Source organism: Microtus pennsylvanicus, chromosome 3 (genome assembly GCF_037038515.1).
Source record: "Microtus pennsylvanicus isolate mMicPen1 chromosome 3, mMicPen1.hap1, whole genome shotgun sequence".
NCBI lineage: Eukaryota > Metazoa > Chordata > Mammalia > Rodentia > Cricetidae > Microtus > Microtus pennsylvanicus.
The window spans coordinates 82048311-82071025 of record NC_134581.1 but is presented as its reverse complement, the minus strand read 5'-3'; the positions used below and the strand labels follow the sequence as shown (position 1 = coordinate 82071025).

The 22715-nt window shown below is 34.1% G+C and overlaps 1 protein-coding gene and 1 pseudogene across 1 annotated transcript; one reads left to right on the top strand and one right to left on the bottom strand.

Moving 5' to 3' along the window:
• The first annotated feature begins 5107 nt into the window (after positions 1–5107).
• On the top strand, positions 5108–6035 carry LOC142847137 (olfactory receptor 8D1-like; annotated as a pseudogene).
• A 5791-nt stretch (positions 6036–11826) lies between these two features.
• LOC142847136 (olfactory receptor 10D1B-like) lies at positions 11827–12762 on the bottom strand. Its single transcript, XM_075967865.1, has one exon. The coding sequence runs from the start codon at positions 12760–12762 to the stop codon at positions 11827–11829; it is 936 nt and encodes a 311-aa protein (XP_075823980.1).
• Between the last annotated feature and the right edge of the window lie 9953 nt (positions 12763–22715).

The window sequence follows — 22715 nt, the reverse complement described above, 5'->3', positions numbered from 1 at the left end:
CTGGGGTTGACAACAGAACAACCTCTATATTAGGCAAATACTGTATTACCAGGCTACTTCTAGCATCTATGTTTTTAAAGTTATTTTACCATGTAATGTTGATCAAATTTTTCCAATAAAATAGAAAAATTATTGTACAAAACATTTATTAATGCATTGACTGAAAAACTCATCTTTTTGTCATATAAATGATATATTACATATTTTTCTCCAATATCCAGCTTTTCCTCCTATGTTCAGTTATTACTTTTCTGTCTGTAGCTCTGCAATGAGGGTTGTGAACCCACAAATTCTTCCTCTATCTATGAGTAGCTATGAGTGAATCACTCTTGTGTAACCTCAGTAGTAGTCATAGGTTCTCTTTGTTCATGAATACAATGACTGTGTTGTAGAGGATATACCTTTCCTGCCTTTTCCCCTATGTTCTACCTCTTACTTTTCTTCTGTCCTTCATGCAATTTTTTCTTGATTTTTAAAGTGTTTAAAAGTAGTACAAATGCTTTGTTTAATTTTCAGATCTATCTTTCACTTATTCTCAGAATCCAGGGCAACCATGAATCTCTACTTTGCACTGTTCAGCATAAATGAAAATTTCTCTTTCAGTGTTGATAGGAATTTTGGCTTAAGGACATAAACATAAATATTTAGAAAGCAGTTTAAGTCAGGCAGTGTTGGTGCCCACCTTTAATCCTAGCACTTGGGAGGCAGACACAGGAGGATCTCTGTGAGTGTGAGGCCAGTCTGGTCTACAAGAGCTAGTTCCAGGGCAGCTAGGACTGTTGCATAGAGAAACCCTGTCTCAAGAAAAATAGAAAATAAAATAGAAAGCAGTTTAGATTTATGTCTATGTAGATAATAAACTTTAGTCATAATTTCCCTCACAGAACTTATCTATAGACTACTGATAGAACTTGTGAATTTGAAAGCAACTATCCAGGTGTGTTACTATCGTGTCTACTAGATTCTAGGTTTAAACCCTAGGACACAAATGTTCCTGGTCATAACCAATGGACAAAAATAAATATACACAAATGTCAAAAAGAGATTAGTATGTTAAAGGGGATTAGACATGAGTCAGAGGTAGATGAGAGACATTTCTCATGAAGTTAAGACATTTCCATGAAGCAGGAAACTTTAAAGACAGTTTAGTCACTTTCTTCTGTATCTTGCAAAATGTCTCGCAGACTCTTTCATGAAGCAGAAACCCTGAAGGACCATCTCACCTTTAGGCAAGTTCAGCAGTCCTCTCTCTATGGGTTCTTCATGTCCAGTTTATGCAACAGTCCAGGCAAGAACAGTTTCTTGTTCAAATGGATAATGAACTCCATAAGGAGCCTCTTCGATGCCCATCTTCCTCTTGAAGTAGATCAGTGCTTCCAGGAGCAGACATGACTCATTGTCATGAAAATCCTAAGTTATTAAAACATTTTAAATGCCATATTCTGTAGTCTTTGAAAGATATGAAGAGTGCCTACCTAACTGAAATATATCTCTATATATCTAGAAAATCTAACTAACATGACTACAAGCTTGACTATTATCAATAATTATTCATTAACAACCTATATTTCCTAATTATATATTACATTTTTAAATGAACTACACAATCACAATACCTAAATCAAGATCAGAAAAACATACATACACACACACACACATATATATATAAAACAAAATTACCTTAAATTTATATCAATAAATCAAAATCCATACGAAGGCAAATTATTCATATCTATATATCATATCCCTTTTTAAATGTAAAATAATATTTATAAACAATATTTGGGAATATGAAGCGAGAAGTATGAGCAGGTTCCCCACCAGGCAAAGTTTTAGAAAGACAAAAGCAGGATAAAGCAAGGTCTCTTGATCTTCTGTGTGCAGGATACACATCAAGATAAACTGAATCAGTATGGAGAGATTATAAGTAGCTTTGTGATTGCCTTATTTCAAGCAGAACACAGATCTCCAAGACATGTAACAAATATTGAATTTAAACCATGGAGTTCTCTCATGCATATGTTGGTTTCATTTTCAACAAAATCTTTATATTTTATAAAGAGATCTACAAGGAGAAAAAAAATAAAAAGTGTAACTAGAGATTTTAGCTTGCTTTCTGAATTGGACTGAGGACCCTATGAACTTGGTTTGCCAAAGGTTATAATTAAGTTGTTATGTAAACAACAATTCACTTTCTTAAATACATTGCTAAATAAAAACAAAAAAAGCAGAATGGAAAATGAGGTAAACTCCTGATGGACATCTTGTTTTCCATGACCTTGACAATGGGAGAAAGCATGCTTTTATCTCACCCAATCACATGGTAATGATTTCTAGAGTGCGTCTCTCAAAACCTCTCAGAATGTAAACAGTATATTGATGCTATTGCTTTTGTTTTGATTTTAGTTACTCAAAGTCAAAAGAAAGAAAGCCCTCTATCTATAAAAATATCAATAATATTTGAGTCAGAAGCCAATAAGTAACATATGCCTTAATGTTGTCTTCATAGACAACTTGTGAATACATCATAAGGACTTTCTTTCCAGTCTTCATTACTCTTGGGACAGATGTTAACATGAACTCCAGTAGTAATTCTTAGGGGATGTTCTTAAAAGCTGTAAACTTTAGGGGATTTGTGCACATGTGAATGTCTTCTATTCCTAGTATAAAATCCCCAAAGCAGCATATAAAAGCTCCACCTCACATACCACTCATGATTATGGGTCCTAGGAAGCTGGAGGTGATCTACGTCAGGATACTGACACTTTGTTCATCTGTTACATGAAAAAGAAACCAAGCAACTTCTAAAGACTTTGCTTTCTGTGCAGGACCTAGGTAAGTGGCCAGTTTCATTTATGGCAACAGTCTGATAGAGGGACAGTGGGCATAACAGCCATGTCACTCACATGCAATATCTCATCTTTATGTGGAAACATTTGTTTCAGTATTCTCTCCAGTAGATAATATCTTCCTGTTTCTTTTCCTGTCATTCTCTTGTTACTTTATTATGCTTTATTATGACTAGGTCACACAATCTGAAGGAATGATTTTGAGTCCAAATTTAACCAGCTGTGGTTCAGAGAACCTCACCGGGGTTTCCATAACTCTGAATCTTTTTGATTTCTTAAAACACTTCTGTGCAAAAACCATTTATTTTCCTAATCCTAGTTTTGTCAAATTAGATAAAATTCTGGAACAAAGTACTCTTTGCTGTAATTATTCATTTCCTTGCTGTGTTAAGTAATCTAGGATGACCTGCATTTTCAGGTCATTCACTGCAAGGGGAGAGCTTGCCTCTATTCTTGCACATCATCTGGAATTCCCCTTTGTGGAAGCTTTAGAAATATATACTACACTTTGACATCTGAAATGACTAAGATTGGCAATCTCTCACATTTCAGTTTAGTGATGATTTAGATGACTAATTTCAGAAAAATATCAATGATTTTTTTTGTTTTTTTTTATTATTTGTATTTTATTTTTTTTTTCTTTCCATTTTGTTTTTTTTTAATTTTTTTTTAATTTATTTATTTATTAAAGATTTCTGTCTCTTCCCCGCCACCGCCTCCCATTTCCCTCCCCTCCCCCAAAAACTCTACCAAAGAACTCCTACAGCTGATAAACACCTTTAGTAATGTGGCAGGATACAAGATCAACTCCAAAAAAATCAATAATTTTTAATATAAACTGGTGCAAGGATTGACCTAGAACCATATACACTGAGTTCAAATACTGAATCTACTCTTAATTTTCTGGAATATATATATTCCAGAGTTTTCAAGAATTCAATGTCACAATGTAAATAAAGTGCATGGAAACAACATGCAATGTATGATGAGAAAAAAGGGAGGCATAAAAGAGGGGATTTCTGGAGGACAGTGATTACCTCTAGTTGCATTTTCTAACTCTACTCAAATAACACACACTTTCAACCAATATGACTCAATCCATGAAAACATTTCATGCAGAAAATCTGTGGAAACACTAGACTGTGCTGTTTCTTGAGGAAAGGAATGTTGCAAATGACATTCTTTGTTCATATCCAGGGTCAAAAGCACTGTTGGCCTCAATTACTGAAATGGTCTTGTTTACAGTAATAAAAGTCTTCCTAGCATGTTCAACAGAAAATGCTCATTTCTTATAATGATTACCTCTCTGTTTTAAGTGATATGTGATGGCTTCTTTGCTTATGGTTAGGGTGCTAAGCAGATGACAATTTTGTGAATGATTGTGTGGGAGGTTGATTGGTAGCAGTTTCCTTGCTAACCTTGGGGATAAGCAACTGTATTCTGGATCCTGTGTTTCACTAGAGTACAGTTCAGAAACAGCTTTGTTCTCAGTCTTTACTATCAATTTTGGGGATGCAGGAGGTTTGACATGTGTACTCTAGATTAGAGTCATTTTTTTTTCTTGGGGTGACTCACTTCTTCTTAAACATGTACATATCTACCTTCAGTGCAATTGTGCCAGGGAATCATTAGTTTCTTTTTTTTGTGGATATTTTGAAGATATCTATGTGTAAAGAATCCAGAGAAACAGTATTAGAATCCTCCACAATCTTCTCTACTTTTTACTATTTGTTCATTTATTTTTTTGACCTTTCATTTGGTTGGATCAATTAACATTTTTTTTCAGAAAGACTGTAACACTAATCAGAAGTTAATGCTGCATTCTATATAGCATCAGCTAGAATTCAAACAACAGCAATCCTCTGTCTCACCTCTTTGAGTTGTGATTTTTAAATGCATGAGCTAACACATACAACATTTCTACTCTTGAACAGCCGGGAAATGCTTCCCTTTCTCCATAAAACAATATTTTTATTTTGCTGTTAAATCCAGAAGGCAAATGTTTCTCAATCTTTAAGGAAGCTGTTAATTTTGTTAACTAAAATCACAACTGACTTTGAGAGAAACTTAATGGAGATAAACTAGATGACATGGAACATGTAATCTCTAACCTCACTCTGAAACATTTGGCTTTATTTGGAAGAAGTATAATGTTCTTCATTATCTAATTTTTAGTTGCAATTAATATCAGGCATGTTATTAGTGGTATAGTAGTAAACTAAAGCCTTATTCTCTATTTTCACAGAAATCTTTAAAGAATGGCCATGGACAATCATTCTACTGCAGCTGTTTTTGTGTTGGTGGGATTAACTCAAAAGCAAGAACTCCTTCTCCCACTCTTCCTTCTGTTTCTGGGAATCTATGTGGTGACTGTAGTGGGGAACCTGGGCATGATCCTGCTCATCACAGTCAGTCCACTGTTGCACACACCCATGTATTATTTCCTCAGCAGCTTATCTTTTGTTGACCTCTGCTATTCTACTGTTATTACACCCAAAATGCTGGTGAACTTTCTTGGGAAGATAAATTTAATCTTTTATTCTGAGTGTGTGACTCAATTCTTTTTCTTTGTGATCTTTGTGGTGGCTGAGGGTTACCTCCTGACTGCCATGGCATATGATCGCTTTGTGGCCATCTGCAAACCATTGCTGTACAATGTGATCATGTCCTCTAGGCTCTGTTCACTGTTAGTGCTAGTTGCCTTTATCCTAGGGCTTTTTTTGTGCAATTGTGCACACAAGTGCTATGATAAAACTGAACTTTTGTAAATCCCACATCATAAGCCATTATTTCTGTGATATTCTCCCCCTTCTCAACCTCTCCTGCTCTAATACCCATCTCAATGAGCTTCTTATATTTGTCATTGGAGGGATCAACACCTTGGTGCCCACAGTAGCTGTTGCAATCTCCTATATCTTCATCTTTTGTAGCATCCTTCGCATCAAGTCATCAGAGGGACGGTCCAAAGCCTTTGGAACCTGCAGTTCTCATATCATGGCTGTGGGAATATTTTTTGGGTCTATCGCCTTTATGTACTTGAAGCCTTCTTCAAGTACCTCTCTAGAACAAGAGAAAGTGTCTTCTGTGTTCTATACCACAGTGATCCCCATGCTGAACCCATTAATATATAGTTTGAGGAACAAAGATGTGAAGAAAGCATTGGGGAAATCCTTGGTTAGGAGATAAGACATTTTTTGGCAAATGAAAGATGGGTAAATAATGTTCTACTGAAAATATGTTCTTTCCTTTCAGTTTTATTCTCCCTTGTAAAATACATCATATCTAATTTATTTTTTGGTTTGGAATTGATCTCACAGGAGCCTTTGTATTAGTCAAGCACTATACCACAGAGCTACATAGTTACATCCAATATCCAAATATTTTTAAATGTATCACTGTTTGTTTTTTTATTTTTTCCAATAAAATAAAAAAAATTGTTAAGCATGTATTAGTACTTTGAAAGGGAAACATCTTTTTCATATAAATGAAATATTAATTCACATTTTTCTCTAACTGATGTTAGAAAACTTGTTCAAAAATTGCTAAATCTTTTTTAATCCTTTATTTGTCTGTAGGTCAGCAATAAGATGTCTCATCCCATTAACTGCTCCACTATCTATGAATAATTGTAAGTGGGCCTCTCTTGAGACAGCTCAGTAGAAGTAATCACAGCTTCTTTTATTTAATGAGTATAATGATTGTGTTATAGATGATGTATTTTACTGTCTTTTTCCCTGTCTTCTACCTCTTACATTCCTTCTGACTCCCATTTTCATATTTCTTGAATCTTGGGAGGTAGAGTAGTACAAAGCCTTGTTTAGGTTTCACACTTTATGTATCGTTATTCTCAGCATCCCAGGAAGCCATGAGTCTATATTTACTGTTCAGTGTAAATGGAAACTTATTGATAATGAGAATAACTTTTACTTAAGGGTTTAGGAAGAAATTTACAATTATCTCTCTTTAAATGACTATTAGTAGTAATTTCCTTTCACAGAACTGACAGAAGACTGGTGGAATCGGGGAGTTGGACAGTCACTGCCTTCAGCTGTGTCAGCAGTGTGCCAATCAGAAACCAACAAGTAGTTCCAAAAACAAGGACACAAATATTTCTGAAAATAACCAGAAGACAGAAATCAATACATACAGTTGTGGAAAGGAGATTAGTAGATTGGTAGACATGAGAGGAAGGAAGATGAGAGAGGCTAGAGTTAAGAGCAATCAAAATGGAAAATGCATGATACACATATATGGACCTGTCAAAATACAAATTTTATTTTTCAAAAAGAAAATGCAATGTGAGATGTACTGGCCAGCTCACTAACATGGAATGCTTAGAAATCTGTAACTTGATCCTAGGTCTACCCATTAATCATTTGAGAAGACAGAACAAATGCAAAAGAAAATCAAGAGAAATAGGGGAAAAAACAGTACCAGATAAGTTTCACAATTTCAGTCTTCAGATTCTGCTCAATGTGTTTTAACATTTCTTTTCAATTCATAGTATGTGAGATCACTTGATTTTCATCTGTCTCCTGACTATCATGAGTCAATATCTTCTTATACAAAGACACTGTAAAGGAAATATATCTCCAGACCATTATGATGTATTATTAAGTACAATTTGTTATCCAACTATCTGTGATATAAGAAATCTCCTGAGAATTTAGCAATTAGGAAAGAAAAAAAAACAGTTGTCTTTAATACCAGAGAATATAAGAGCTTTCTCCAAATTCTCTAAGGAATCAATGATCAAAGTAACTCAAGAATTCTTTAAGGTATTGAGAAGTAAGACAGCACTGAGAATTCAGTAGAAAATAGACCCAGCAACATTACATAAACTGTTAAAGAAAGGCAATGAAGCTCTTTTTTCCATCTTTCTCTCTGAGAGGCAGCTTTGCTTCTGCCTCTCTCCCCACTTCTCCACTTCCCCCCTTCTCTGTCTCTTTCTCCTCCTCTTCCTCTCCCCTCTCTCTCTCTGTCCCCCATTCACGCTTCCTCCTCCATAACCCCCTGAATAAATATTCACTCTGCAAAAAAAAAAAAAAGAAAAGCAATGAGGAGAAAGACTCTATGTGTATATTCGAGCAAAAGGAGTGAAGATCTTAACTGAGATGTCTAATACTCCCAAAAGTTCAAGAAGTAAACTGGAAAAAAGTGAAAACTTAATACTTGATATAGAATGAGTCAACATTTGCAGATACTATCCTTTACAATAAATTTACAAATTTTACAAAATACTAACAAAATCCCCATAACTTTCTGGTTCTAACTGATTCATTTTATTTAGTGAAACATCATCATGCTCAAATTCATCCAGGGAACGGTGAAGTGTGTGAAACTGAGCATAGGTAGGAAGTACAAAGATTACTTTGACACATTATAAATTAGGAACTGTTGCTGCAGTCAAAATAACAAATAGTTGATTATGTTTCACGACTCTTCTTTTGAAGTCTGCCCATAGACAACACTGATTTTCACATTGTCACGGTGAACTGGTGGTTGGCATTTCTAAATTTAATGTAAATATAAACTTTATTTATATGTTCTTAGCTTCAATTTATTCAAAATAATCTTTTAAATATTTATCTATAAATTCATTTCATTGTTTAGAATACTATTGCATGATCTATTGACTTGATTATTGGTGATCACTTCGGTTATTTTTTAGTCTATTCTAAATAAATTTTTTATCTCTTCCATACTGTTGTGATCACATATATTATTTAACCTAAACAAATATCTAGTTGAAATATTTGTATATTATATTAAATAATGATCTTTAGCCATCCCTCAAACTGCAAATCTGCTTCTGAATGAAGTAAATTTTAAACTTTGAACAGTTATAGATAAGAGCTACAGTTGGTCTAGTCTAGAATCAAAACTTATTACAATATTTCTATTGTATTCATATTTTATGTTTTAAAATTTGCTTTCCTCAGTGATAAAGATACAATTGGGTTTTTATGTGGTTATCATTAATTTATTTTATTTTATTAGTTCTGTTGCTATAGATAAGATTGACTAATGCTACAATAGGAAGGTGATCTCTCATAGGGCCCCACAAATCTTAACTGAAATATTAGATATTGATATGATTTGTTATGTTTAAGATCAATCAAGATATATTCATCTATATTATGAATCAATATACTACCAATAACAATAATGACTCTGTTATGATAAAAAGGATGTGTTATTATTCAGATAAGAACAACTCAGCCATTCCTATTTTTACAAAAGTTTTGAGGTATAGGTGATTCAGAAAAGCAGCAAATGTGGAATCTAGGTTAAAGGATTAATGTATCACAAAGCCTTCAAATAAACTTTTAAGAAAAAACATAAGACAAATTAAAATGAATATTTTAAGGGAAATATTATATCCTAGTCACTGGGAGAAATATAATGCAAAAACTATGACAGGAAAAGTAAAATAAATCCCTTCTATCTTCTATATATATTATGTTCTTTGTACATGCTACAAAATCAAGCCATTTTATTTGGGGCCTATATGAAGCAACTAGGACAAGATGGCTTTACACCAGGCTGTGCTATATCTAGGCTCCACAGAGTGCCAGAACTAGTCCCTAAAACCTCAGTAATTACCATTGTATTTCCCTCTGTCAAAATCCTGTGTAGTGACCAAGTACTGCCCAAAGTTTATGGGTTTAATAAATATAAAATATCACTTCGATCATATTTCTTTTACTAATAAACGCTTTTTGGAAATATTTACTCTATTTTTGATAGTATATTAAATCACTTTCTCCATCCTTTTGCTCTATCCAAACTTTCATAAGTACTGTTCCTTCTTTACCTTCTTTCTAAATCATATCATCTACTTTTCATTAATTATTCTTACATAGAGCTAGTGAAGTCATGGGTCCTGGAGAATAACTAACAATTACCACTTTACTACATCAACAAAAGATTTAACTACATTATAGTTTTCTTCATACACACAGTTAATAAATGTTCTTTTAAAGAGGAAAGCTATCAGTATAATTTTTTAAAAATGTACTAGAGATATGGCTCAGAATCCACAACATACTTTAGACATCTCTCAAATTCCTTTAACTCAGGCACCAAAGGATCTGAGGTTATCTTCTGGACTCCAAATCACCTGAAAATATGCATATACTCACACAGGTACAGACATAGAGACACACACAATCACACACACAAAGTACATATATACATACTTACAAACATACATACATGCACATATAGATTTAAAAAACACAAGGACTCTACATGTACATCATTGATGCAAACACGAGGAATGGAAAGTTACAGGACGATGCACAGACCGCATGTTTGTAAGCAAAGCATATGGAATGAAAAATCATCTGCAGCTTGGACTTTACATGGGCATTTAGGAGTGCTGATGATTCCACACCAAAATTCATTTTTTTTTTTTTTTTTTAGAAATGGAAAGGAAGCGATTCTTTCTTGTCCTTACATAGTCTCTCTGTCTACTCTCCCTACATTCTCTCTCAACACTCTTGGTATACAAACGGTTCATAGGTTGCTCAACATATCAGTACTCTGCTTCATTGAAAAGAGCATGACAAGGGCCTTCCAGGAGTAGGTTTTTGATACATGACTTAGTCATGTCTCAGCAATTACAAATGGATGGCAAAGCCAAAACTTCTTAATTAATTGTAAATAATTAGTGAGATATTTAGAAAATCACGGGATAATTAGGAAACAATAGAATAAGGAAGAAATAAAGAAAACTAGTTCTTCAACTGGACTTTGGCAGCTCAGCCCAGTGCTCCAATTGCAGGTCTCTGCCTCTTTTTCCATCAGTTTCTGGATGAAGGTTCTATGGTGACATTTAAGATACTTATCATTCTGACTACAGGGCAGGTCCTCTATTGCTTAGGGTTTTAGTTGGGGTCATCCTTGTGGATTCCTGGGAATTTCTCTAGTACCAGGTTTCTTGATAGGCACATAATAGCTCCCTTAATCAAAATATCTCTATCTTTGTTCTCACCTCTGTCCTTCCTCCATCTTGACTATCCCAGTGCTGCATACTGCGCCCTGTGTCTGCACTCTGTGCGTTGGCACCCAGTTCGCAAGCTTCGGGCAAGGGGCTGGAGGTTAAAATACACAGACACACACAGACAGAGAGACAGCAACACGGGTCATCCTTGAATTCCCCAAGAATGCCCCCTTTTATTGTGTTCAGGGGCAGATTATATAGAGATAGCCATGCCCAGCCAAACCCACCAGAAACCACTCTCCTACCATCAGGAACTCCTGAAGGTCTCATGTTCAGAGCAGCTGTAGGCACTCAGATCAGGGGATTACAAGAAATTCAGGATCTGGGGTCTCACTGCTTCCAACAATCCCACTCCCGGCTTGTTCTCCTCCCTCATCCCCGTCTCCACTCTTCTTCCCCTTCCACACTCTCTTCTCCTTCCACCCCCATGCTCCCAATTTTGTCAGGCGATCTTATCTATTTGCCCTTTCGGGTTGAATCTATGTGTGATTTTCTTGGGGTTCACCTTGTTTCTTAGCTTCTCTAGGATCATGAACCATAGCCTCAATATCCTTTGCTTTATAGCTAGTATCCACATAAATGAGTATATACCATGTTTATCTTTCTGGGTCTGGGTTATGCCAATCAGGATGGTTTTTCTAGTTCCATCCATTTGCATGCAAATTTCAAGAAGTCACTGTTTTTTTTTTTTATTTTTTACTGCTCAGTAGTGCTCCAATGCATAAAAGAAAAGAAAAGAAAACTAGTTGTATTGATAATAGCATAGATCAAGCAAAGGAAGAGAAAATTTAAAATACTTTGATAGTCCTTGATAATGAAATAATTTATTGGTTCACCTTAAGTAATTTGCCCTCCATACCCAAGTCTTCAAAACAGTAGTGTTATGTCTGTGTTACCCCTTGTAGAGAAAGGCAAATCATTTGAAGAAACTATAATATATTTTTGAGGTAAAAGGATCTAAGCTTTTCTCTATCTCTTCTTAGACAGAACTGACACTTGCTGTACCACTTTCTTCAGAGAAGATTTTACTTCCTTATTTCTCAGGCTATAGATCAAAGGATTAAGCATAGGTGTGACCAGGTTATTCAAGACCTGAACAGCTGCATTAAGCCAGGGATTGGGAGTAGGCTGGAGGTATATGAGGACCACTGGCATAAAGGCGAGGAGGATGGCAGTGAGGTGGGCACTGCAGGTGGAGAAGGCTCTATGCCGGCCCTCAGCAGATTGGATTTTCAGAATGGAGCAGAGGATGCAGCTGTAGGAGGTGAGGATAAGAAGGAAGCAGCTGAGGGGCATCAAGCCCACACTGATGAGCCCCACCACCTCCAGGGCTGATGTGTCTGCACAAGCAAGCTTTAACATAGCAGGGATATCACAGAAGTAGTAGTCCACCACATTGGGACCACAGTAGGGCAACTGGAAAGTGAGAGTGGTCAGAAACGTAGCCTGAATACTGCCAAAAAATGATGTCCCTATTGCCAGGACGGCACATACCTTGTAGTTCATGATTGTTGAGTATCTTAGAGGGTGGCATATGGCCACAAAACGGTCATAGGCCATTACTGTGTACAGAAAACATTCTGTACAACCCAGGAAATGGTAAAAGAAGAGCTGGCACACACAGCCTGCATAGGAGATGACTCGGCTATTTCCAGAGAGGTAGAACAGCATCTTGGGAGAGCTCACTGAAGGAAAAAATACATCACACACAGACAGTTGGCACAGGAAGAAGTACATGGGTGTGTGAAGCCGAGTGGAGGAGACAATTGCGAGGAGTATGAGCAGATTCCCCACCAGGGTGAAAACGTAGAAACACAAAAACAGAACAAAGAGTGTGGTCTCCAGACCCTCTGTATGTGGGATGCCGAGCAGGACAAACTGAGTCACCACAGAGAGATTTCTCATGGTTTTTGATAATGTCTGACTTCAAAGCAGAACACAGATCCCCAAGACACAAAAATTGAAGTCAAACCATGTAGTTTTATCATATATATATATATGGATATATAATGGTTTCGTTTTTAACCAAAACCCTTATATTATAGGAGCAGATCTACATGGAGGGGGAAAAAAATCCATGATGAATATTGCTAGGGATGTTGGTTTTTGCTGAGTTGGACAATAGTTTCTACAACATACACACAATAGTTCTCAACCTGTGATCACACACCCTTTGGGAATTGCATATCAGATATCTTATATCTGAGATATTTGTTATGATTCATAACAGTAGAAAAATTACAGTCTTGAAATTATAAGAAAACAATTTTATCGTTGGGGCTCTCCACAGCATGAGGAACTGTATTAAAAGTTGCAGCATTAGGAAGTTGGAGAATCACTGCTTTAAGACATACAGATTGGCCAGCCAGATGGTTCCAGGTTTAAAGACACTTGCTCCATGAACTGAGGACATGGATTCAATTCACAGGACTCACATGCCAGATGGAGAAAATCCACTCCCTCAAGTATCCCTCTAATGTTCACATGCACACAGCATGTGTGCATACATAGACAAATGTACAGGCAAAGAAAGATAAAAGAAATAAAACTAATTAAATTAAAGATAAAAATACACATAAACTGTTTATTGAACTTATTTTGAAAAAATTCTAGCCAAATGTATACATGCTGAAGTATATTTTAAACAAACCTTTGCACAAAACAGACAGAAAAGACACCTATAATTTAAGGAAAATTACACTTTCAGGGATTAGAAAACTCAATTTGCTAAGAAATTACTTTATTCAAACTACAAAATATACAATCTCAATTTGAGCTATATTAGAATTTTAATAATAAAGAGTTGATTCTATGTCTGACATAAAAACAGAATGATTATATTAGAGAGGAAGCTTTTCTTCCTTATTTATTTTAATTAAAATACAATAAATCATTTCCTTCTTTCATATACAAAACAAAGTGGTAGGCTGAAACTACCAAATTTTATGTATATATTATTTATTTATTTCATCTTATCTCATACATTACATCCTGACTACAATTTCCCCTTTTTCTGTTCCACCCAGTTGTCTCCCCATCCCACCCCTACGACCTCCCCTATCCACCAGATCAACTTCATATCAGACCTCCCAGGTATAATAACTGAATACAGTATAACAAGTTACAAAAAAACTAGGCACAAACCCTCATGCTCGATGTAGCAACAGGGTAGGAGGAAAGAGTTCCAAGAGCAAGAAAAAGATCAAGGACAACCTTAATTCCACTCTTAAGAATTCCACAAGAACACCATGCTTCCCAATTGCAATTTAATTACCAGATTTAAACACTTACTTTAGCCTTGTATTTTTGAGTTCATGTGGAGAAGGTAGAGGCTTATCTCATCAAAACCAAATAGTTATTTCATATAACAGACTCTCATTTACATGATTAATTTATTTTTGGCAAACTGTAAAAAGAAAGCAGACCAATAATAACTCTAGAATAACTTGAACAATTATATAGAAAGGAAAAATAAAAATTCAATTATCTTAGATCATGACTAACAGCTTATACAGAAATATATTTACATATATCATGGTTTAATTGCATATTTTTAAATATACAATTCTTCTACAAAATAACAAAAATAATTTATTATGATCTTAGTTTCAGACATATTACAATTGCAGCTCATAATTTTCTTTCAAATAAAGCAAACTTAACCACCTGAAAATTAAATTTTTCTATATCGAGAGCATGACAGAGAATAAAAAAATATATAGATCAATTAATTAACAGTAGGGCACTGAAGAGCGAAAACAAAGAAATCCAATGAGAAATTCCTGATAGTTTATTGAAATCATAATAGTTCATTAGATGACAAATGAGTAAAATTAAAATCAGGTCACTAGGCAGTTATAATTATAACAGTATTAATGTACTGATAATAAATAAAGGGAATAAATTATATATGTTACATGTTGCCATAAAGATATTCTGGGTACTGGATATTTGTAAATTACAGTAATTTTGGACACTTAATTCCATAACTTTAATTAAAAGTTAAAGAATTAAAAATTTTGTAGTACGTCCTTACAAAGAGAAAAAAAATAGAAGAAAAATATTTTTCACTTATAGAAAAATATTTACAAATTGCATATCCAATGACAAATAATATACATATACAATTTTTTAATGCAAACATAAAAAGCCAGCCAATTCCAAAAAAAGGCAGTTTTAATAAAAACAGTTAAGTAAATGTAAATAAGTTATAGGAATATGTTGAACGTTATAAATCAAAAGAAATGGAATTTAAATTACAGTGGGGACTATTATGCACTTATAATTTTAAGGTTAAATACAAAATTAGAAAACCAAATGCCTCAGAAGACAGATTACCATTTTTCCACCCTTATGAGAAAGGATAATTTATTCCTATGTAAAAACATGTACCTAAGAAAATAGTTCTGTGATATTCTTAATTAGAACTTATTTTCAGAAAAATAAAACAGTATTTGGAAAATTTCTGCTATTAGAAACAAGGAAAAAATAAAAACATATTTTATACCACAATCGAGTGGGATTTTATTTCTGTGTAAAGAATTAGACCCACTTTCAAAGGCTGCTAGGTCAGTTTTCTATTGCTGAGCTGTATAACAGGCCCTGGGTTTCCTGAGATAATGTCTTGTCAGTTTAGGCTGACCTTGAACTTACTATGATGATCTCAGTGATCATACCCATCCCAGTTCCCACAAGACCACTGGAACTGGAGATACTTGCCACTTTACACTGGAACTTTCTATAAAATTGTAATATAACCCAAGTCTAGTTCTTTGTTCTGGGACTGAGATTCGGTGTTTATATAGCAATGTTCATGGCATGGATGTGCTTTCAAGTTTTGAACATGTTTATTATCCCCCAAGACCTTTTCTTTCAGATGCCCTTGGAGATTTTTTATGATTTAGTCATTGTTATCCCTGAGGAACCAATTAGATGTACGTTCACTAAATTATTCATTAAATTTAAACAACAGAGCTTTAGAAACAGAAATAATTTTTCCCATATGACAGACTGCGTGATAAACTAATCTGATTGAAGACTGAAATGTAGTTGATAACATCAATGCCTCTCTTACATATTAAAAATTTTGCCTAAGGCAAAACCCCAAAACTCTCAATTCAATTATATAAACACTTTCATGACTCTGTGACTATCTATAATTCACATTTAAAACAGAATTTAATGAATAGGACAGAAATATTCAATCACCATATGTGTCCTTAGAGTAAGGCTCTTTAAATATGTTATTATAGTATATTCAAAGTTATAAATCAGTGTTGTAGATGTAAACTCTTCCATGTAGCTATGATTTAATTTAAAGATCAGTATTGATCAAACATTTGTAAGGCACTTCAGTATTACCTTAAATTTAATCATTATTTTTTTCTATTAATTAAACTATCTAATTGAGTAGGAGAGGAAAATAAAACACTGATATTTAATAACTCAGTCACACAGTGAGAACTGACCTAAACTAGTTCTGATTTCAAAACCAAGCCTCTCATTTTTTCCTGCTGATACCTGTTATTATTGACTGATGTGAGACTTCAGGTCTGATTCCTGGTCTACTTACCAAAGTTCCCATGGAGTAAACAATAAGGCATACGGGATTATAAAATGTTTTCTATGCATTGCAGCACAGCAAGAAAGAAAAATCTTCAGTGAAATAATTTTTCATGGGAAGGAGTGAGCTCCATAGTGTTGTAAGCATCTAAGCATTTTAAAGGCCTTCTTTTACATCCATAAAGAGAGAGATTTTTATTTGGAATGAGTTTTTTGTTCACACATTTTACCTTAATCCAGAGATTACTTGGTTTTATTACATATTCCATGTTGTTAAATAAATATTAGTAAGATCAACATTAAATAATAGCAAGTTTCCTTCATGGAGAAGTTAGAATAATAAACAGTTTAGTAGCAGGTTAACTCACATGCATTCTGAAGAATGAACTGCATATCCCATGGAGAAGACCAGGACATAGCTGAACTAGATTCCTGTTAGGTTGGTCATATTCATAAGAATGTTTTGTATGTAGACTCTAGCTAAAAACCCTGCCTTAGGGTTTTCTATTGCTGCGAAGAGGCACCATGACTGCAGCAACTCTTACAAAAAGGAAGCATTTAATTGAGGGTGGCTTGTTTATAAATTTCCAGATTCACTTAGTTATGATCATGAAGGGGAGCATGGCAGTGTACAAGCAGCTCTGGTGCTTGAACTAAGAGTTCTACAATTGCAGGCAACAGGAAGTCAGTTCAGTGTCACCCTGAGGGAGGTTTGAGAAAGAAAAAAACAAACAAACAAAGCCCACACCCACAGTGACACACTTCTTCCAACTAGTCTACAACCCTTAACACTGCCACTCCTTTTGGGAGTCACTTTCTTTCAAACTACCACAAACTCAAACAAAATTTCAAGTTATATGACCAGATACTGAGCCTAAAACTTTACACACATTAACTCTTTAGTAAAATTCAATGAAACTCTTTGAGTTTATTTAAGTTTTACATTTTGACCAGAAGAATTACATCAACTGACCAAGATTGTATATTTTTTAGTAGGTAGGTAGGGCACCATCTTTGAAAAATATAAACAACTTTCTAAATACTTCTGTAGACTGACTTTCTAATACTTGCAATGATAATAGCTTAAATACTGAAAATGCCATATGACCTATGTAGAGAAGAAGTGGACTCCTTTATTGAGTCTATGCATTTATAGTAAATTAAAAGCTTTTGTATGAAAATACTGTTAATTTTAGATATATTAGAGAAAGTGGGTAAATGGTTGTTATCAAAGGAGACTATCGGTAACAATTAGACCTGGATCCTTGAATTCCATTACTGCAAAACCTGATGAACTGAATGAATATAAGTTAAGACAGAAAGATCAGTTTTTACATAAAATGTACAATCCCCATGCAATGACTCCTGCAAAGGCTTAGATAGGAAAGATTAGGCTTTGATCCAGAAATGTGTCCAGTTGTGTAGATATTAGTTATGCTCAAGCATCTATGATTTTCATGGTTAAGGGAATTATTGTATACTTAATGTTACTTCTTATTTTGTTTCTAGCTATAACGCTTTCTTGGTAGTAAGAAGAAGGCAATGGAGACTAATCTTTCTTGGTCATTTGGAAGAACCTGATTTACCATTATCCCAACCAGTATTTAACAAATTTCTAACAATTGAATTCAGCAATATGTAAAATATAATATGTAAAATAGCAATTGAGACTAGATGGTTGTAAATTCAATTTGAAAAAAATCAATACAAACATATTCTAACAAATTATACAACATCATCTGATCATGTCTATAGTTTTTGTTTGTTTTCATCATTTCCTAGACTTGTGCATTTTGTATTATGTATTATGGACTTTACCTCAGAATGCAATTATCTGGAATATGCCTCTGGATATGTAAAATGGTCAGCTCTGAAAACAGCATACAGGTAGCATAATATGGATTGAACGGGTTAAATTTTTAAAAATATAAATGTATATACATATGTGCCTGAATACAGATATTGAAAAAAGGTTATGAATTTTAAAAAGTTGGAAGTGTATATGGAAGGATTTGAGTGGAGAAAAGGAAGGCAGAAATGTAATAATTAAAATATAATAATGAAAATAAAATAAAACTAATACAAATACCTGTACTATGATAAGTGATTTTACTTGATTTTAGTTGTGAAATTTTAATTTCCTAGATATTTGTGTCATACTCTCCTAAGTTTTGGCTACTTGGGTTCTTATGATAAATAAAGCATTCCATTATCTGATAGGTGGAAAATATTCACCAAATGCACTTGTTAGAGTTATAATTTTGTGTGTAAACAATGTACCTATCTGTGTCTATTAAGATAGATCTGGATCTTTATATAACATAACCCTTTAAGTTTACATGATATCAATATTTTCTTATTTATTTTGTGAACTGTAATGCATCCTGATTCCATGAAACTATGCACACAAGAGGTCATGTGAAAAATACAAATAACTCTTAAGAACTTCTGATTATTTTTATTGAGTAGCTGGCATTTTGATAAAATCAATAAAATGCAAAAAGTAGGTTAAAAGAGTTGTGGCAATGCCAGTGTCGACTAGGAGTAGCCAAATATCAGAAAGAACTGCATGTATTAGGAAACTGCTCCATAAATTTAGAAAATAGCCTGATTATTTATTCTAAATTTAAACAGATATTCACAATGTAACTGAAAAGTCTCTACCACAAATTTTATCCAAGAGAAATATCAGCAAGTTTCTGTAGAGCGGCGTATTCAAAAATGTGCATGTCAGCTTTATTTGGGACATCTTTAGTCTCTGTATCTACATGCTGAACAGGCTCAAGTTGTTGCTTATGCACATTTTCAAATTTTTATTATTGCATTTTTAATTAGAGTATTTGTGTGTGTGTGTGAGTGTGTGTGTGTGTATATATATTCATATAATAGTGCCCCTATTGAGGTCAGAGGACAACTTCAGGAGGTCAGTTATTTTCTTCTACCAAATGAATCCTGTGTCTGAACTATGGTCTTCAGCTTTGTTCAAAAGTGTCTTAATCTGATCATGAATTCTCCATCTCCCCAAATACATGGCGACTAATATCCTTTTCTAGCCTCTAACCAGGCATGGACAAAGCAAACATGTATAAATGCAGGCAAAACACTCATAAGCATAAAATTAAAAATAAATAAACGAAATAATATAATTGCATAAAAGGTACACACATTCACAATAATGCTTAAAATGAGGTTATAAATGTAAAGTCTGAGAGGCATGCATGTTAATTATAGAAATAATAATTAGGCCTGAGTTTGTGCTTATTCTTAATTTGAAGTACTTACAGTATTAAGTCCATGGAAAAAAGTACAAGACACTGACTTAAAGAAGAATATGGAGTGCAATTCAGCTATGCAATATTAAATTCACTCTTTGTCTATAAGTTTGAAAGCCCATGAAACTCAACTCCATACAAAGAATCACAGGCAATGAAGTAATGCTGAAAGCAGGAGAAATAGTCTTAGCTGGGAATCAAAGTGTAAATCTAATTAATCTTATCAATAAAAAAATCAGGAGTCAGATATCTGAGTGAAAACCTGAAAGACTAAAGAAGCAGAGAAACAGCCAGCGTCACTTCCTACCTCCCTGATACCTCCAAACAGTAGAGCCAAGATTCTCTCTCAGGTCCACTTTGTCACTTCTTGTCTCCTCTCTCTTCTCTATAGTCCCCCAAACCTCTATGGCCAGCTAGTGGCTAGTTCTATCCTCTGACTCCAAGCAAGCTTTATTTGTCAGAACAGAATCAAAATATCCTACAAAGGAAGAACAGAATGATTTCTTATCTAATACCAAAAATCATCCCTGAAGATATACATATGAACAACATAATACAGACTATACAGGTCTGAATAAGGAGTATATATATATATATATATATATATATATATATATATATATATACATGTTCATCTATGTCTGTGAGAATAATTATTAGAAAAGGGGTTATGAGTTGAAATAGAGCAACAAGGATAATACAGGAGTGTTTTTATGGAGAAAAGGGAAATGGAAATGATGTCCTTATATCATAATTTCATAAATATAGGGAACTGTTTCTCAAGTTATTTTATGTTTGACAATCTCTGAGATATTTTTTAGATTATCAAGGAGGATAATTTACTGGTAGATAGTGTAATCTCTGTAAACGCTGAAAAAGAAAAAAAATGATGGAAGAGGAGGGGTTTAAACACATCAAAATATTTGATTTTAATAAAAATACTTTCCTCGCTGTAGGGAAAATAAGGATATCTTAGCTATGTTTGAAGAAAGGTCTTTGAGACTGTTGGACACGTGAACTCACTTACACACATACATTTCTCTTTATGGGCACAAGATGGAGACTGGAGGGACACAAGCACATAGCCAGGCATTCCAGCAACAGCAAGAAGCACAAAACTATTTATCTCTTCTCTTCGAATGTCTAGGAGGAGTGAAGTGCAGTCCCGGCATCAGTTTGGGTCAGTTAAATCTAATTTTACACATCCCTCTGGAATCATAGCTTAATTAGATCCTGTAATCTTAAGCCACCACATTTAAGAAATTTTTATAACAACAGTAAAAATCAATACAGAATTCAAGGCAATATGTATTGTGAACTAAACATGTAAATGTGGACTAAAAGGGTTGGGGTGTTTGAAGAAAGATCACTAAATATACACGATAATGGTATGCAATTGTGAAACACTGGAAAACATCATGGAGTTCTCAAAATGAAAACTCACTGTTCACCTATAACTCTTACATTAAGAAAAACTTAAAATAAAAACACTGAAATTCATCCTTTATTTACAAAAGATATAATACTTGATACCTTATACCAATTGTTTACCATCTGTTGTCATTCAATCTTTATAGTATTTAACTTTAGTACACTGCATTTTGACAAACACATCAAATTTTGTTTAAAATGAAAAACTGCATGTATGGTATGGTTAAATTTAAACAGTTTTCTTATAAACAAAACGATAAATTTAAGACTAAAGGATTTCACAAGTTAACTAAGAAATAGCTATAGTGGTAAAGCTCTCATTACACTGAATAAAGTATTGTATTAGGAAAGCATCCTAGAAGAGAAAGAAGCATCATAAAGTGTGGAAGAGACAGGAAGGATGAAGAACTTCAAGGAAATGAGGCCATCTATATTAACAGGATCAGCTCACCTATAAATTTATAGAGATTAAGGCAGCATGTACAGGGCCTGCAAGAGTCTGCAACAAATGGTATCCTCGAACAGAAAGGAGAAGAGAAAATATGCCCCATTCCTAACCCCAAAGCTATCTGCAGTTGATAATCACTTGCAAATGAAATTTGGGTTTTCTGTAAGCGAATTTCACTGGGAAATAAACTCCTCTGCCCAGCATTGGAAAGTCAACAAAAAATGAAATCACTGGCAGCTTTGAGTGTACTTTTCTCATACTGTGAGGATGTTTTGATATTTATTTTTATACAGTCATATATAATATATTATACTATAAAATGCACATAAGTATTATACACACACACACACACACAAACACAAGCACATATATGAAGAAAGAGAGAAAGTGACAGACAGAGAGAAAGAGAAATTTCTTCTCTTTTCTTGTCCTATACATTTTTTGCAGATATATTATGGCTTCAAGTTTTTTAAGGTTTTCCTGAACATGCAAATGAGCAGGTCTCTATATTTATATCTATTTCTTGCACCTTTCTTGGGCTCTTTTCTTTCTGTTTGCTTATTTTTTTATTTCAATGTTTTTCTATCTTATTTTATTTTATTATTATCCCTTATAAACCTGTTTGTTTTCTAATAAGAGACAGAAAGAGGGTGAGCCCAGATAGGAGGGGAGGTGGAAGCACTTATACTGATGTGTGATCCAGACACCTGGATGTTGACACATGAATATTGCAAACTTGCATCCTTAGACTACACAGCAAGATTAACCCCCCAAAATAAACAATAAAAGCCATGATATACAGAGGGAATAGGATGAATTTTCTGTTTAATTTTCAGGTGAAAAATCTCTGACTATATTACTGAAGGAAAAATTTCAAAAGCGCAATGACTTGGGTTTAGAATGGGAAGAACATATACATGTCTGACCCAGACACATTTCACTGGTGACGATTCACTGCCTAAGAAATTGTTTAGTTCCTCCGTATAAACATAGTCCTCTCTTAAGACCACTCCAATAAATTATAAATAATTTTTGTTTTTTTTAGTTACTCAAAGCTCCACAAAAATTCTATTCTATATGCAAAAATTAATAAAATCTTGTTCAAGAACTAGCAATTGTTTTCTGATTTATTCCTACATCTTCAA